The sequence below is a fragment of the Caretta caretta genome, chromosome 3 (assembly GCF_965140235.1).
Source record: "Caretta caretta isolate rCarCar2 chromosome 3, rCarCar1.hap1, whole genome shotgun sequence".
NCBI lineage: Eukaryota > Metazoa > Chordata > Testudines > Cheloniidae > Caretta > Caretta caretta.
The window spans coordinates 128,516,428-128,534,606 of NC_134208.1; the positions used below are offsets into that span (position 1 = coordinate 128,516,428).

An 18,179-nucleotide genomic window follows, 5' to 3' on the forward strand; every position below is an offset into this window, starting at 1 on the left:
GATTTTAATTTTGTCTCCATTCCACCTCTCCCCCTGCAAAAAAAGTCTAGGAAAAAATAAAACTCTACATAGACAGACCCCCATCTCCAAAATGGACAGTTCATAATTTAGATGGCAAGCTAGACTAAGAAGCTTCAGGCACTGGTTTAGTTTCTCACATATTCCTGATAAACTATATTACAAAAAGAAAAGGAGTACTTGTGGCACCTTAGAGACTAACCAATTTATTTGAGCATGAGCTTTCGTGAGCCACAGCTCACTTCATCAGCAGCTGTGTGATCTAATCATGGATAGCATTCCAACTTGGGAATCGCTCCAGCGAGCGAGACTTTGCTTAAGTCACTTCACTTCTCTTTGTGCTTCAGATTTCCCTACACTAAAAACGGAAGTGACAATACTTTGCAGAGTACTTGGACATCTACACATGCAATTCTCTTATTTAATGGAGTAAAGAAAGAACTATAAAAAGAAAAGAAAAAAAATCTGCAAGACTCCCATTTACAGAACGGCTTCCAAAAGAAAGATCAGAGCTAAACTGCAGGGTGAGCTGGTGTCCATTAGCACTGCCCGCTGAAGTCCAAAGGTACAGGCATTTCAGGTTTCCGAGAAGCTGGATTTTCATTTCAGTTTGTTACAAAACAATTTGAGAGAGTGAAAGGGAATTAAAAATTAGGTCCTCATTATCAAATGCAATAGGGGAGATTAATCAGACCATCCTGTAAATTTTTGCTAGGCTAGCCAATTACGAAGCAACACACCAATTATGTTAAATCAGCTAATAGTTTTTTGATCAATGGACTAATATGGTACTCTCACAAGTGCAATGAAAGTTAAGCTCAGTCTTATCACTGTAACTGCCAGAGCAGACAACACAACAAACATCTATGAAACTTGCACTAAACGCTCAGAATGAAACTTTTAAACAACTCACCCCGATGGTCACACTGAGCTGCTCTCTGTTGGGCAGAAGGACGGAAACATTCCGATATTCCTGCTGCATCCTGCTTTGCAATAGCGGTCTGCTCATTGCCGAGCCTGTGGCAAGCTTCCCAGACCCGTTCCAGCTGGCTATACGGGCACTCTTCTCAGGACTGAAACCAGGCTCCCTTCATTCCTCACACCTGCCAAAAACATAAGGCTTTAGTGTCATGCTCATGGGAACAAGGCTGGGAGCACTGAGCAACAGGCAGCCTGTATTTAAACAGAATGTTTTTTGCTTCCTTCTAACATGCAAGGTAAACAGAAATATATCAAAAGGCAGCACTGACAGAGTGATAGTCATACGTTATTCTGACATTAGTCAGCCCACTTATTGATTAGCAGTGTGGTCACACTACTCTGGGAATACTAATCTCAGGAAATTTATATGGGACTGGCAGGTGGCACACATTCCTTTTTCCTGACTCATTTTCACGTTGCCCATTAAGAGATGAACTACAATTCTAGCACCAGCATAGCATACAACAGGGGCACTCAGCCTTTAAGCAGCCAAAATCACTTGAATCAGAGATTTATAGAGAGCCACAAAACAATTAAACATACTTAGAATACCAAAGTGCCAGGGACGAGATTATGAAGCAATAGTTAGCAACAAATACCTATGCCACAGGCAACTTTCTGGAAGAGGAAACATCAGAGGAGGAACTTGCCCTTTCCCTAGCTGGTTTATGACCATCGGTGCAAGTAAAGATTTAACCCAACTTCTCAGCATTAGTCCGTCAGTGTAGAAGAGCCTGGAGTTAGTCTGTATTTTCATTTTTTCCTTGGAACACTTTTACAAGACCTTACTTAAGCCCTAAAGGAGAAAAGCATCTAGAGGCCAGTAAGGAGCCACACAGGCCAAGCTCTGCTGCTTTACGACAGTTCTACTGAGACAACTTTCTGTTTAATGGCTGAGCCTAAGTGCCTTAATTAAGCACTCTCAGATTTATAGCGTAGGTGTAAAAACAACAGAAATGAGACAAAAAGAGTGCAACAGTCCAGAGTCTCACATATAGGTATCACACAGAGCTTCAGAGCCAGTTACAGTCACTACAGGCACATGGATGTATAAAAAGCAAACAGATACTCAATTCAGGCACACAAGTTTGATGACAGTACAGGAGGAGTTCACTCTCTATTTTCGTTCCTTGCAACTTGATTTTGTTTAGTCTAAAGATTCTCTCCAACAGCTAGCTATTGTTTATTTATGCTCCTGGCTGGATTTCTCTTCAGTGCAAGGAAGCATCTCACAGGGCAAATGGCAGCTGTTGATGGAAGGCAAATGCCCTACCACTTTGTACAGCACCAGTTAAACTCCCTTACAGGAGCACATACAATAGTAGAGTAAACTAGGACTGCTGCCTCCTACACCGGCAAACTGCAGACCAACAATATGCAGATGACACCCAGCTCTAGATCTTTTGCCACAGATGCAACCATCGCCATTACAAGGCTGTCAATGTGCCTAAAGGAGATTAGTTCCTGGATGAAGAGTACCTGGGCCCAAACTGAAGCCACGCAACACTGAAAAGATGCTGGTCATAAGAAAAATAATAGAGAAATAATTGGATCACTGTCTTCTGCTTTTAAATTGAAAGCAACTGCTCCCTTCCCCGTTTGTGAATGAATAATGGGAAGCCTCAGTCCTGTTTAACTCATCAATTAACCTAGAAGGCCACACAGATGAAAACAAAACCAAGCAACCAACCAGCTTTATTTCCCCATCAACTTGTTCAGAAACTTTGTCCCTTTTCCCCCAGAAAGATGAGGACTTGTCAGAATGACCCATGCATTGTCACTTCTGTCACACTGTCTGGAGTGGCTCAGGCCTGAGAGAGTGTCTACCTCAGGGCAGAGTGTCATAAAACAGGGCAGACACTCCAAGCTGATGGTGTGTTCCATAACCAGATTTCACCAAGCCAGTAACAAATGTGAACTCCGGAATTACCAGTCTTACCATAGAGTCAGAGACTGTCCCCTGGGCTCTCCAGTCTATCTTTCCACGGTATGCATCTGATGAAGTGAGCTGTAGCTCACGAAAGCTCATGCTCAAATAAATTGGTTAGTCTCTAAGGTGCCACAAGTACTCCTTTTCTTTTTGCGAATACAGACTAACACGGCTGTTCCTCTGAAACCAGTCTATCTTGCCACCCAGACAAAATGAACTTGTGATAATGACAGGTTTTAGAGTAGCAGCCGTGTTAGTCTGTATCTGCAAAACGAAAAGAAGGACTTGTCTCACCTTAGATGCATTCCGATGAAGTGAGCTGTAGCTCACAAAAGCTCATGCTCAAATAAATTGGTTAGTCTCTAAGGTGAGACAAGTCCTCCTTCTCTTTTAGTGATAATGGTCACTTCAGCTAAAAGTCACACCACATCAGGTTGCTCTCAGTCACAAGAGACTTGTCACTTATCCCAGATCAATTGGTACTTCAGATCTTATTCCAAAGACAATGCTGGCAGCCAATTCTATAGTACAACTAACTACAGGATTATTAGCTAAGGGCACATCTTCACCGTCCATGTTAAAGCGTTGCCGCAGCAGCACTTTAACGTGGCTTGTGTAGTCGCGGCATAGCGCCAGGAGGGCTCTCGCTAATAAAAACAAACCAAACACACACACAACCCACCTCCACGACGGGAACAGCCAGCAGCGCTGTCTAGACTGGCACCTAGAAGTGCTGAAACTTGCAGTGCTCAGAGGGGTGTTTTTTTCACACCCCTAAGCGAGAAAGCTGCAGCGTTTTAAAGTGCCAGTGTAGATAAGCCCTAAGAAAAGGAAATGAGAGTTACTGAGAGGTTAAAGCTGGTAAAGTATTTTAAACAGGTGAGTCACGCTTTGTAATTCCAAATGGTGGCAGTGATGTAATAAACTGCCAGTTGCCCAAAAGTCTTTCTGAGTACCCACTTTGTCTCTGGCGATCTTCGCTTTGTATCTGGTATACTTCCCTGTAAGAGTCCAAACAGTCCAGAGATGAAGGATCTTTCCTAGAATCCATATATTTATAGTCGCTGCTGACAAAGCAGGCTGACAGCGTCTCTACCCATGTGGGCTTTTCCTTTGATGTCCAGTGAGTGAGGAATGCATTTTGAGTCATTGACCTCCGGTAATCACACACAATGGCCACTTGCTTTGAAATTAGCACTTTCTGTTAAAGACCTTCCTTAGCATTCCATAGACTTCTTTGATGGTTATTTAGGCACAGGGGTATTTCCAATGTAAACGTTTGCTATTGCTTTATAACAGGATACATACAAGTGAAATCAATGCAAGAAACGTTCCATTCATTTTAATAAAGTTTAAACACCAAATACACTTATACCTTTAACAAAAATCGCTTTGATCTATACAGTACTAGTACACAAGTGAATTGGCCTGAATACACTCTGACATGACCTGGTATCTGGTCAGTCAACATTACAACCACCAAACTGGATTATGCAATTCACTGTACGTTGGTTGAAGGTGGAAGCAATGCCAAGGGCTCCAGTACGTGGGTAGCCATGGCCTTCAGTAGAACGGGCTGCCAATGGCACATCACCCCTGTGCTCTGATCACTCCACCAGCTTCCAGTCTAAGGCACTAGCCCTCAAGAGGCAAGATGCAATAACCACGTCTCTATTGATGACCCAGCAAGACAATTATGCTCCTCAGTGACAATGCTGCTCACAGAGCCCAGGTCAGTCCATGCAGAAGCCAGAGATAAATGCTTCTCATTTAGGAGGGCTTAATGTGGGTGAATAAGCTTCCAGAGGAGGTCAGACTCATCCAGAGCACGATGTAAGTCCTCCTATGTGGACAACGCTTTCCTACCATCAGTGGAACAATGGCAGAGGGACAGGAAAGAAAGAAGTTATCCAAAAGCAGAGCTTTTTTTTTTTTTTTTAACCAGGGCATGGAAAAGAATGAAAAAGTCCACCAAAGAGCTTAATTTACCTAGGAAGTATTTAGATACTAAAGCAGTCTGCACTATAGAAAATCCTAAAATAGACAGGGAAGCCCCACCCAGAGGTTTTGGCCCTGAAGGCTACCTTTATGAGTGTGACCACAGTGACTTCAAGGTAACATCAGAGACGGGAACAATGGAACTAAGAAAGGGGAAAAACCAATGAGCAACATCTGGGAGCGGGGTAGTGGCAGACCTCCAGCTCACCACTCTTTGGCTGAAAACACAGACATTGCTTTTTCTGACCCTGAAAAGGAGCCATGAAAAGAACCTCTAACTCATCATGACCCAAACCTACAGTGGGCCACATGCTATCTCCCCCAGTGTGCCAGAAATAATCCCCCAAAGTCCTGGGAAAAAGTGATCTAGAATGAAGCATTTGAAAAAGAGTTAAAGAAATACAGTGACTTCCACTCTCAAGGGTCTTATCAGTGCTTTCATGAGCTTGTTTAGAAGTACGATGAGCCTCAGATTAGCGATTCCTGGCATCCCAAAAAGAGAAAACCCAGGATACTTTTAGAAATACAGATTCACACCATGGGGAAAACACATTGTATATTCTTTAAAAATAAGAGTGGGAATTTTGCTCCAAAGTTCTCTTGAGTGCAAGACCCAAAAGCGAAACTCCTGCAAGAGAATAGCCTCAAAGATAAAGAATTACAGTAAGCAATTTAATCCACTGCGAGGTTCTACTAGAAGTTTAAGACAGATAGTTCTAATGTGATTGAACTAAATACCCTAAAATCACTGCTAACCCGTTTTTGTTGAGTATTAAGTTTATGCCTTGTGAATCACAAATGCAACGCTTCCCTATTTTTACTGAAATGTAGAAGTTAAGCATCAGAACAAGTGACATTTAAGCTACTTATCACCTTATTGCTTGAAGTTATTGCTGTGTTTCCCTTTAAAAAAAGTTATTCTTGCTCATAGTAAATAAAAGATTAACATTAAAACTAGTGATTCTGAAAGGACCATTTCTTTTTTTTTTTTAAATCAAAGAATGATTTGAGGTTGCTTTGGTACTTTAAATCAATCCATCCAAATATTGGGTAAAGAAAGGAGTAGTGACATGGTAGAAACTAACTCCTCTTGCAGAAAGCACAAGGATATCTGTAATACAATAGTTTAAAACAACTGCATGTCTCATCAAATGGATATTTTTAATTTCACAACTAAAAGGGCAAAAGAAGCCCCAAAAGAAAAATTTAATTCAAAACTAGATTCTTCCCTTTGCCCTGCCCTTCAATTCTGCATTCAGGTGCTCCATTTTCCATATTCAGGTTGCACAAACTGGATTCATTAACTTCATTTGGAAAATTCAGTAACTGTCACCCCCTTTCAAATAGTACACTCCCCCCTTAATGTAAACTCCTCACAAAGAGCAACAACTAATTTAATGTGTTTAGGTTAATAAAGTAGAAGGGGACAGTTTTTTTAAGATCAGAATTTCAGCTGTGTAAAACTTTCAGGATAAAAAGAAAAATCTAGAATACAACAAACAGAACAGATTTGATTCTATAAAAGGTGTCAAGTAAAAGTCACCTAGAATACATTTTCTTGTACGCAATTCCTCATTTATCTTCTCTTGTGTGTGTGTGTATATATGACTTCTTTCTTTTTAATATAGTCTTCTCTTTGCTTCCAAGCAATAACTGTAAACAACTGCACATAAGATAACAGAGGTCTGCAAAGTGACTCCAGACCTATAGGTCACGTGTCACAACCTGACGACATCATATGCTCCAGGAAGTTTGTAAATAGCATGAGGGACTCAGAGCACACTCAGGCTTCGTAACATAGGGTTGCCGTTAGTTTAAACTATCAAATTCATTGCATAGGATACTATACAGTCTTAATCTAAAATTAGAGTTGTAGTCTGCCCAATTTAATGAATAGGTTCACACAATTACAAGGCATCTCAAGAGAAGGGAGCAAGAGATTACTGTAAAACATACCTGTGAAAATTCACATTATGCTCACCTACCAACAATAGCTAGAGAAACTGAACTTTTTAAAACTTCTTGTTGTTTGCAGTGTTCTTGTAGTTGTGTTAATCCTAGGATAGGACACACAAGGTGGATGAGGTAGTATCTTCTATTGGACTAACTTCTGTTAGCGAGAGAGAGACTTGTGTGTAAGCTTGTCTTTCTCATCAAGAGAAGCTGGTTCAATAAAAGATATCACCACCTCACTCATTCTAACACTGTAATTTCTGTAAAATATTAGTCGGCAAAACTAGGAACAAGATGCTCGTTTGCTTTATCTACCTCAGCAGTTCTCAAACTGTGGGTCGCGACCGCATTTTAATGGGGTCGCCAGGGCTGGCCTTAGACTTGCTGGGGCCCCAGGCTGAAGCCAAAGTCCAAGGCCCCCCACCCAGGGCTGAAGCTGAGGGCTCAGGCTTCAGCCCTGGAAGGCAGGGCTCAGGCTACAGTCCCCTATCCCCCCAGGGCTGAAGCCCTCAAACTTCAGCTTCTCCCCACAGGAGGGTTTGAGCTTTGGCTCCCCCGCTGGCGGCAGAGGGGCTTGGGCTTCAGTCCCCCTTCCTGGGGTCATGTAGTAATTTTTGTTGTTTGAAGGGGGTCACTCATGGTGCAGTGAAGTCTGAGAAACCCTGATCTACCTGAATTTAAGAGAATGGTTAGGAGTTTGGTTTTTTTATGGTGGTGGAGGGGGGGCAGAGGTGGATTTTAAAATAAACACATTACAGCAGCAGTGAAGATGTTAAAAAACTCCAAACCACTACCTTCAGGTGAAACGGATAACACATTCCTGGGTGAGTCTTTTATTCTCAAGAAGTATATCAGAATGTGATAAAAGCCCAAGCAATTATTAACCTACCAGTGTAGCAAGTTTACACATTTATACTGTGAACCTGGAGCCGCCAATGAAAACAAATGGCCAAAAGGAATGCTCTTGCTTAAATACACAGAATTTCAGCCTGTCCATATGCCATTCTTTTGTTTACCACAGATTCCAACCTCTTAACCTCAATTAAACCCTAAAAGCCCAGCAAAGGAATTGAAGAAGAATTAATATAGCTTAAGTCAATCATCTGTCTCTTGGGTACTTTGCTTTTTTAAAATGACTTAAGGTTTTAGCTTCTAGAGAAGTGAATTTCAAGATGTAATTGCTTTGTCAAAGTCCAATTTAAACTATAACAAACAAAGAAACGACTAATTTGTAGGCTCCCTGTTTCAGCCAGGAATCTTAGTGCTTAGAGTGGCAGAATAGGTTTTATTTGGCACATTTAAAAAAAAAATACAAACTCCCACATCTCAAAACTTTGGAAAAAAAAACCCACAAACATACATTTTTTGGGCCTTTGAATTTTCCAGGTTGCTTTGATTAAATATCTTGAGCAGCATCATAAAACTGTTCTCAGATTGTACTTTATGCTCCAACAGCCAGCACTGGAGCTGAACTGAGTAACAAAATTCATGTTGGTGACTGCAACAATTACCAAGGTTCAGCCCAGCAACTGAAGCTAGAGCAACCGTCTCCTCTCAGAAGTGATTAGATTCATCATGAGTAGCTGCTACTAAACAGCTTTGACCGTTTTTCATCACCCCCCAATTCAGAGGCCTTAGAGTTATTTTCCATTTTTTCATTCACAAGACCTCCGTCATAAATGATTTACTGGTCAGGCTGTCTGCACACTGGGGAGCAGTTAGCTGATAATTTTCAAAGGGCTTGTCTACACAGTAAGTTACCATGTGGCAAGCCAGGGTATGAATCTATAGCATGCTAGTTTGCAGTGCAGCTATGTCCTACGTGGACACTAACAGCTCACTCAAAGTCCCGAAGTAGAGCTTAGCACAGACTTTCGGTGCTCTGAGACTTTCAGTGCACTATAGCAGTGTCCAAATGGTGAGTTAGTGTGAAGCGAGCTGGTGGACTATAGATTCATACCCTGGCTTGCTGCACATTAACTTGCCCTGTAGACAAGCCCCAGTATAGATTAGGCCACCTCAGTTCCACAGAAAAAAAGTCTACAATATTCATTTTTCCCCCAGATGAATTCAGTGCCTGAAGGCCAGCCTTCTGTTAGTCTACTGAACAGGTACAAACAGTGGCAATCAATGTTCCCTCTAATTTTTGACAGGCCATGTGCGCAAAAAATTCCTTCTGTGCAAACTGTTGTGCTTCTGTGTAAATTTTTGTGCGCACAGTGTTTTGCTGTGTGCGCGAGGTTGAGGATGTGTGTGCGGGGGCACACGCACACAGTTTAGAGGGAACAATGGTGGCAATAGCCCCTTCATATGCTTCAACCCTGGCCTAGAGGGACCAAATCACAGATGTATCTACACTAAACTGGTTCTGGTACCGATGCCTCAGCGGTCTCAACAGCCGCACTAGGAATGCTGATTTGTGGCAAGAACTGTTACCAGTCCACCTCTGCTTCCATGCGAAGCTTGGTTCTAAACCTGTTCAGGAGCAACTCCCTCCAAATACCTATTACACAGTTCCCAGCAGTAGTGGACTTGGACAGTTCTGAAAGGGCTTCAGCCAACTGTGGAACAGTAGTGGGAGGACTGGTTGAACCATTTCAGACAGCCTACATCCACACTGGCAATAAAACTGTTCAGAATGACAGACTTTAGGACCACACAGCAATTAGCCTTGCTGAAAGTAAGTCTAATCCAACAGTTTTTGGCAAGCATGTGTACAATTTAGAGCACATATTGTGCATGCAAGGGTATGTCTACTCTAGACTAAGGAGGCTATGCCGGCACAGATACATCACCATAGGTGTCCTGGCATAGCCCTGAGGTGTAGACACAGCATTTGCTGACACGGGGTTTCTGCATCGCTGTAGGAACACCACCTCACTGGACAATGATAGCTATGTTGACAGAAGCATTCTTCCATCAACACAGCTGTGTCTACACTGGGGGTTAGGTCAGTATCGGTTCGTTGGCCAGAAGAGTGAATTTTTCTCATCCCCTGTGTTGTTCTACACCTTGTGGGAACACCCTACACCCCCATGTTCATCCTTATAAAAATGACTCTGTGATAGCCAATGCAAACTTTGTCATGTCAGGGGTCTTCAGAAGGCTCATGATGCACTGAGCATTGTTATAGTAATTGTTGTTGCAGTAATGTTATAGGTTATAATTTCATGTATATAGTTATGAGGCCAAAAATGTATCCTCGTAACTTAAAATAAGCCCAGGCAAAAACTCTCCAGAAGCAGAGGGGCAGTTCACACTTCAGCAGGGCGCGTATGGGACAAACCCAGCCCAGCCTCACAGGAACAAAGGACGCTGGCCTAGGCAGCAACAAAACGATCTGTTGGACTCTCCAGTGAGTCATCCCCCTTTGTTCGGTCAGTTAGGGACTGCGATGAGGTAATGCTCACCTGACTCTGAAGTGAGGGGTGCAAAGCCAAGAGGGAAGAAAGAACATGATAAAAGGTAAAGACTTTGCCATGCTCTCTCTCCCCTACCGATAGACACCACACCAAGCAACTGAAGCGCTGATCAAAAGGGGAGAGCCTGGCTGAAGAGCAACCAGTCAGCCTGTGGTGAGAAGCATCTAAGTTTGTAAGGGCACTGAAAGTGTTAAGATCAGCTTAGAGTGCATTTTACTTTTATTTCATTTGACCAAATCTGACTTACGTTTTGACTTATAATCACTTAAAATCGATCTTTATAGTTAATAAATTGGTTTGTTTATTCTATCTGAAGCAGTGTGTTTGAAGTGTGTCAGAGGCTCCCTTTGGGATAACAAACCTGGTACATATCAATTTCTTTATTAAACTGACAAACTCATATAAGCTTGCAGCATCCAGCAGGCATAACTGGACACTACAAGACGGAGGTTCCTAGAGTTGTGTCTGGGACCAGAGATACTGGATAGTGTTATTCGGTCGCACAGTCCAAGGAGCGGCTTACATGCCAGAGGCTGTTCGTGAACAGCCCAGCAGTGGGGATTCTCACAGCAGAGCAGAGTAAGGCTGGCTTCCAGAGTCAAGGATTGGAGTGACCTAGCAGATCCCTGGCCCAGATAACACCAGAGGGGAAAGTCACACCCCGACCTATGTGGCTATGTCAACTTAAAAGTTAAGCGTAGACTGGGCCCCAAGGCTTGTTACAGGTATGTTAAAGGGAATGAACAGTTCTTAGTATTTTATATTTGTACAATGTGCCACACAATATGGCCCTGATCCTGATTGGAGTCTCTGCATACTACCACAATAATAGAGAGAGAGAGAGAGAGAGAGAGAGAGAGCACGCAACACTTCACTGGCCAAAAAGAATACAAAAAACACTCAAATTGAGGAAGTGGCATATGCATTTCAGGATAGAAGCACAGAATTACCTATTATCCCTATCCAGGAAGGGTGTTTTATTATCTATCACTACTGATTATTTTTGGGAACACATCTTTTAGGATGACAGAAGGTGACAGAAAGGGATTGTTCAGCACATTACAGAGGAAAAGCACACAAGATCAGCAGCCATTCAAAAAGCTCTTCCCATGTCCTATTCAGAATTTCACCAGCTGACCCTCAAATGGGCTCTCAGGATACATTTCAGCAAACAGCAAGCATCATGCCCTGAAGTATTGTAATCAATCCCAAAAATGATACACTTCATTTAACCCCAAAACAGAGTGAGATGGCATGATTTTCTTTGTGGAGGAAAAGAACAGGGAATGATCACTTTACATTTAAAGAACCTAAACATTTCTGGATAAATTGGGACCAGTTTGATTTTTAAACTCTACCTTCCCCACGCAAACAGGAACCTCCTTCATCTGAAGAATCAACACTTACCACAGTTATTCCCTGTAATTAGAAGAAGAAATAGCAGCTTTAAGGAATGTAAGATCTGGTGAGATGTTATGGTGACATGCTGGCCACTACCATCAACATGACAGCATCTACATACTCTCTCCCTTCATTGTTTCCACTGATCACCACAGTTCTCAGATGAGATGCAATGAGATGCGGAGGAAGGGACTAGTGGAGTCCTCATCCTTTTTAGCATCTATATTACAGTGCTGGGAGGTGGAAGAAGTGTGTGAAAATTGAGAGCCACTGGTCTCAACTGCTGAACAGTACTCAAATGATATCCAGCTCCTCCTCCTCTAGTGCAAGTAGCACTATCTACCAACTCTAAGCCCCAGGTTGAACCTGAACCTGGGTGAGACCAAGGTAATGCTGGAGAGAAGAAGGGAAAACACTGATATGCAGAGCTAGCCCATGCTCTTACTCAGGTGTGACCAATAACCCTCCTCTTGTCCCTTTTACCCAAGTTAAGTGGTGCTTTCAACCCAAGTTAGTTGGCACAGCTGAGCGTAAGGGTTAGAACCCAGGTTATGTTTTCACTTGGGCTGGTAACCTACCCACTTTTCAGTGGGGACGCAGCCTAAATCAATAGAATGTCAATAGTCCTCCAGTGCCTTTCCACAATTCCCCCCTGCATGGGTGCCCAGAAGGACAGACAAGCTCTCCCACAATTCACTGGGAAAGAATTAGAATGGCTTAGCTTGCTGCAGCACTAAGAATGATGGGATATGCCTTCAGAAATCCTAGTGACACACACGGGGAGTGCAGCACCAGTGAAGAGACTAACTCATATAGTGCTTTGCAACATGGCGGCACACACCCAAGCAAGATAGCCTCGTGATCGGCACCAGAGTTAAGGTCTGCAGTGAAGACACCCTCTGAGAGAGGGGTCCTATGCAAAGACTAGATGGTGATAGTGTTATTAGACCGGGGCGGACAAACTTTTTGGCCTGAGGGCCACATTGGATTTCCAAAATTATATGGAGGGCCAGTTTGGGGAGACACAGCCTCCCCTAAGAGCCAGGCTTGGCCTGGCCCCTGCCTCCTATCCGACATCCCCCGCTCCCTGCCCCCCACTTCTTGCCCCAATGGCTCTCCCGGGACTCCTACCGCTCCAACACCCCCGTCCCCTAATGGCCCCCACGGGACTCCTGCCGCCCCATGCACCACCCTGCCCCGCTCCTTGACTGCCCCCTGCTTCCCCATCCAACCCCCCACCTCATTCCTGACTTGCACCCCGGGACCCCTGCCCCATCCAACCACCCCTTTTCCCTGTCCCTTGATCGCCCCCCATCCAACCCTCCCGTCCCGCTCCTTCCTGACTGCCCCCCGGGACTCCTGCCCCATCCAACCCCCCCGTTCCCTGCCCTCTGACTGCCCTGACTCCTATCCACACCCCCGCCCACCACCCCCAACTCCCCTGCCCTCTATCCAACCCCGCCGCCTCCTTACCGCACTGCCTGGAGCACCGGTGGCTCTGCCCAGCCGCCTAGAGCATTGCACCGGCAGCGCGGCTCACTGAGGCTGCAGGGGAGGGGGAACAGCAGGGAAGGGGCCAGGGGTGAGCCTCCTGGGCCAGCTCAGGGGCCGGGCAAGAGGGTCTGGTGGGCCAGATGTGGCCTGTGGGCCATAATTTGCCCACCTCTGTATTAGAGGCTTATCATAATGCAGTTGCACAAGAGATTGAATTAACATCGCACAGGGATCCTTAACTATAGCACCTCCTCACTTCTGAGGGCTTGACTTTGAGACCTTAACATACTTTTGCAAAACAATTTGGTTTTTTTAACATAATTGTCTATAAATCTTAGATATATGTAATATATAAATGTAAGAGCCCCTGAAAGAGTGAAGCCTACAGAAACAGCATATATTTCTTCCTCAGCACACCATTCTCACCTGAATGCCTTGTCTATGCAAATCCCTTAAGGAGCAATGGATCACCCATCTCACCTTCCCCATTGACACAGTAGCTGTAAGTGCTCCTTCTGCAAATGAAATTGAACTACTGACAAGAAGTTCTTCGTTATAATTAATTTGTTTATTTCTACAAGGCTCGTCCCTCCAGTTTCTGCGGTAAATATCGATTAACAAAACTTGCATGATTTATAGGATGTGTGCAGGCTGCATAAATCAAGCACATGAATATGAGTCTAAGATTTAGTAGCCATTAGAATTATTGATTAGCTTAGATGTGTACAGAGCACAGTATGGGACTGTGGAAATATGGGATAGAGCAGGTCATGCGGTAGAGAACAGAATCTGGGCTCTTCTGCATCACAACTGCACTACACAAACATACAACAGAACAAAGTTCATCCAAACACCATGCTCCTATTGTCAATCGTACCACCAGTGTAATTTTTAGTAGGACTTTTCTTATTCTTCGTGGTTTAAGGTGCAGGGCTTGGAAAGATATTCACTAATAGAGAGTTCAGCTCTACCCAGAAATGCATGTGCATTGCCCTTCCATCACTGGCCCTCATTCATCAGAGTAAGCACATCTGTGGCAATGCATAAGCAGAACCAGCAATCCAGTACTGATCAAAGAAGAGTTACTCCTGGGGGAATTCTGAGCTACTGCACATGTGCAGAATTCATGTCTGACAAATTTTTTTCCCCCTGCAGAAAATACATTCTGCCTGAGAAGTGCTGCAATTATGCCCTTCACCCACCTGGGGCCGCTGTGGCACCAGAACAGCCAGCAGCCATTCCTCACAACAACCTGCCGATGGAGCCATGGGGCACACTGGCTGCTGGGGGGCTAGTGGGGTGACAGCACTGAGTCAGTGGCTGAATGAAAGGGGTGCTGCAAGGCCACAAGGGGATGGGGGTAGATGTGCTGACTGTATGGGAGAGGCTTGGGATCAGCCAGGGTCTGCATGGGGGAGGCTCCTCAACTCCCAAACAATCCCTTCCCCCATTCCCCCAAACAAAGCCTGTTCCGTACTTCACACCCAACAACCCTCCATGTTCACTCCCAGGCTCCTTCCCTATCCCCACAAGCCTTTGCACTGCTTCTGAAGTGTGGCAAATACATTTCTGTACTGTACTTTAAATGAATTACTTAAAGTTCTGTATTAATATGACTAGTAAGAAATCTATTGGTCAAAAAAAACAATTACCTAAATTTTTTTTTTGGGGGGGGGGGGGGGTAATTTTTACAGGCATACTTGCTGACCAGTATTTTGAAATAAATTACCATAATAATTGAAACTGGTGTGATTATATTGTGTTATTTTGACAAAATATGCAGAATTTTAAAATATTGTGTGCAGAATTTTACATTTTTTTGGCACAGAATTCCCCTTGGAGTAGAGAGTGGCACACACTGCCTGATACACGAATACGAAGCAGAGCAGAGAACACTCCTAGGTTTGGTGCTCCCTTCCTCTGCTCATGTGTTTCAGTCCGAGAGAGAAATGAGCGAGTGTTTTGGCAGTGCAAAGTGGGGCAGAGAAAAAAGTTATTTTATACACACACACCCCTTGATCTTCATAATAAGACAGAAGGAAAAGAGTTAGTGGCACTGCCCCTTGCTACTAGAAATGAGATAGCAAGCTGAGAATGGAATTCTTCCCATCCAAGGCACCATGACAAGGCAGAAAGACTGAAAATGTGGCTCTCCTCCTTCCCAGCATCTTAGGGCTGGGAGACTTTTTCCAAGTGGTTCAGAGAAGTAAAGAATGGGATCTACTATTGGTATCACTCCAGGGCAAGTTCTCCAAGTACTTGTTACATTTGTCAAGCCTGCTGGGATTATACTGAGGTTTTTCGGAAGGGTAATGTAACATTTATAATTATACCCTTGCGCCACAGCTGGTCAGGAATATTTTGCCAATGTAGTTTTGTTAATTTGTTTTTATAGAAAATGCAGTTTCTGAAAATTTTCAATTAACATGGGAAAATTTTGATTTTGCTGAAATGTTTTGATGTTTAGTGGCGGGCGGGCGGGGGGGAAGGACCCAGATGAAATATTTTGATTCATGTTCTGTCAACCTGAATTGAAACATTTATTTGTAAAACCAAATCAAAATATTTCTAATGCTTTTCTAAACACTTTTCCCTAGTGAAGACACAGTCTTAAAGTGGTCCCAAAAGCAGCATCTCTCTGCAAATCTAACTCTGCTCTTGCTTCACCTGCGCTACCACCAATGGGAGTGCTAATGTAGACAGACATGTTTTTACCACCATGACCTCTAGATCTGCTCGGAGCAGGATTAGAAGACATAGTGACAGAACCATGTAGACTATCCATATGCATTTCTATTACTATATTGTCTAGACCTCAAAGCAGGTCTAGACAACACAGTGGTAACAAGGCATGAACATCAGCAGCCAGCCTGCTCTAGTGCTCCCAAAATGTTACAGTAACAGCAGGAGAATTTCAGAAAGAAATGCAGACATGGCCAAAGAGCGTCAGTCTGATTGCACTGAATGGTGCACAAAATATTGGAGAGTTAGGTGGTTAATAAATAAACCCTTTGTAAGAGGTCTAAGAATCTCCTCCCTAAGGAAGGTTTCTTATAATTACATGCTAATTGGTGTAATCTGATGCACTTCTAAAAACAAAAATATATAAATAAAAACCCTGCTCCTCATAACCCATCCCAGACAAGAATAGTTATGCTAATACCATCTCAAAAAATGGAATGAACTCCACCAGAAGAAAAATCCACACTCCTTCCCTCCAATTCAAATGTTACCCAATAGTTAATTTAATCACAAAATCCAAATATTCAGAGTCTACACCATACTGTATACAGATTTGCTTTTTAAAGAAAGCAATTTCTGCAGTGCTTACTTTAAAATGTAGTCAGTCAGTTTCAGTGAGTGCAGAGAGTAACATCACCTCATCTGTGTAAAATGTGTTGACTTTCAGATATCTTGTGTCCATTATTTCTGGAACACAGCTTGCTGTTTAGTACAATAGAAGAGCGAAAACTTCAGTCTGCCAAAACCCCAACAAAATTAACACAAACAGCAGTGCTTTTAAGATTAAATACAGTTTCATGGGCCACACAAGGTACTGCTAGGAATCAAATTTTAAAGGAATAGGGAAATTTAAAAAACAAAAACAAAAAGGAACCCAAACTACGGTACAGAAAACAATTCCTGGCTATGATGAAGTTAAACCTTGCAGGGAAAGGAAAGAGGAAGCCAAGAATTTTAAACAAATATGAAAAACAATGTTGTTTTCCAAGGAAGAAGAATGGCAAAATAAAATGCTAAAGAGCGACTCACACTTAGAAGAGGATTATTTGGATAGGCTGTGCCCCTCAATCTGTCCTGGTTAAAATAGCAGGCTGACCACCACCACAGAAAGAATTAAGGGACTGCAGCTAAACAGTGCTAAGATAATCAAGGAGCAGTGTAGTTAAAAAGGAATTTCTGTAGGAACAGAAGAATCGTAACCTTGGAGTAGATCAGGCATGCAAGTCATTTACATTATTTTGAATCAGTCTAACAGTGGGAATACTACTTTGTTGTGCACTGAACAGATATAAAGTTTGCCACCAGTTCATGTCCCTTATACCTGAGGTGCTAGTGGATCAAATTAGTAACAGTAAATGGAGAGCGGTATCCAATACATCTTTGTTTCTTAAGATGTTCAGAATCCTCTAAAAAGACTGTTTACTAACTCTTTTTGTTGGGGATAACGTATGCATGCCAGGAATATAGATCTAAAACAACAGACAGCATCCCTACCTCACCACCAAGCTTCCTATCGTATCTGAACAGACTCAAATTAATCAGAGGAACACACACACATGCAAAAATGGCTGATCCTTTCACTTTTAAGATTTATTAATGAGTTTTTAAACTCAGCTTACCACTTTTATAAAAGACTCATTTGCCACAAAATTCTCCAAACTAGGCTATCAAAAGGATGCAGACACTATTCCGCAATAATAGACCAGAAAGGCTACCACAAATTGAGTTCTATAAAACTCTTCTATATGTGCTTATGCATACATATGTATTTTGTTTCTTTCTGAATTTAAGCTGAGATGTTGGCAAGTTATTTGCTCTTTAGGAATCCATTTGGTAGTTCTCACCTGAAGTCATAATGGTATTGTGACATTATGAACATTTCTATAGTAACCAATGGAGGTGTCAGAAAATTATAACTTAAAGCAATATACTACAAGGTGCGGATGAGCTGTCATGTTGTCATTCCAGATTTCTAGTAATAAAAACAGGACATTGAAAAACATTTTCGTTGGACAGTATAAAGTTTTCCAGGAGCTAAGTGGCTCTTTAAAATTCTATGCAATCGATGTTGGAAATACACAATTTGTTTTGGTAAAAGTCTTACATGCTAAAGCACCCTTGCCCTTTTGAAACGTATTTTGTAGAGACTCTTGCACCACCAGAGGCCACTGGAGGAGAGAAAAGCGCACAGGTGATGTAGCACACGGCCTGAGGACCCCTGCAGAGAGGTAGTTACCTCT

At 42.9% G+C, this 18,179-nt stretch overlaps 1 protein-coding gene across 3 annotated transcripts in view; it reads right to left on the reverse strand.

The window, feature by feature from the left end:
- Positions 1–18,179, reverse strand: part of FRMD1 (FERM domain containing 1) — a 68,613-nt gene that overhangs the window by 46,212 nt on the left and 4,222 nt on the right. Inside the window, exons 2-3 of one of the 3 annotated variants that reach the window (XM_048843980.2) lie at positions 3,612–3,750; positions 932–1,121 (exon numbers count right to left, since the gene is read on the reverse strand). In XM_048843980.2, the coding sequence (XP_048699937.1) occupies positions 932–1,027 (96 nt within the window). In that variant the 5' untranslated portion in view covers positions 1,028–1,121; positions 3,612–3,750. Of the gene's footprint in view, positions 1–931; positions 1,122–3,611; positions 3,751–16,968; positions 17,043–18,179 lie in introns of those variants that run through there. The other 2 variants (XM_075126870.1, XM_048843979.2) reach the window with 2 other exon arrangements.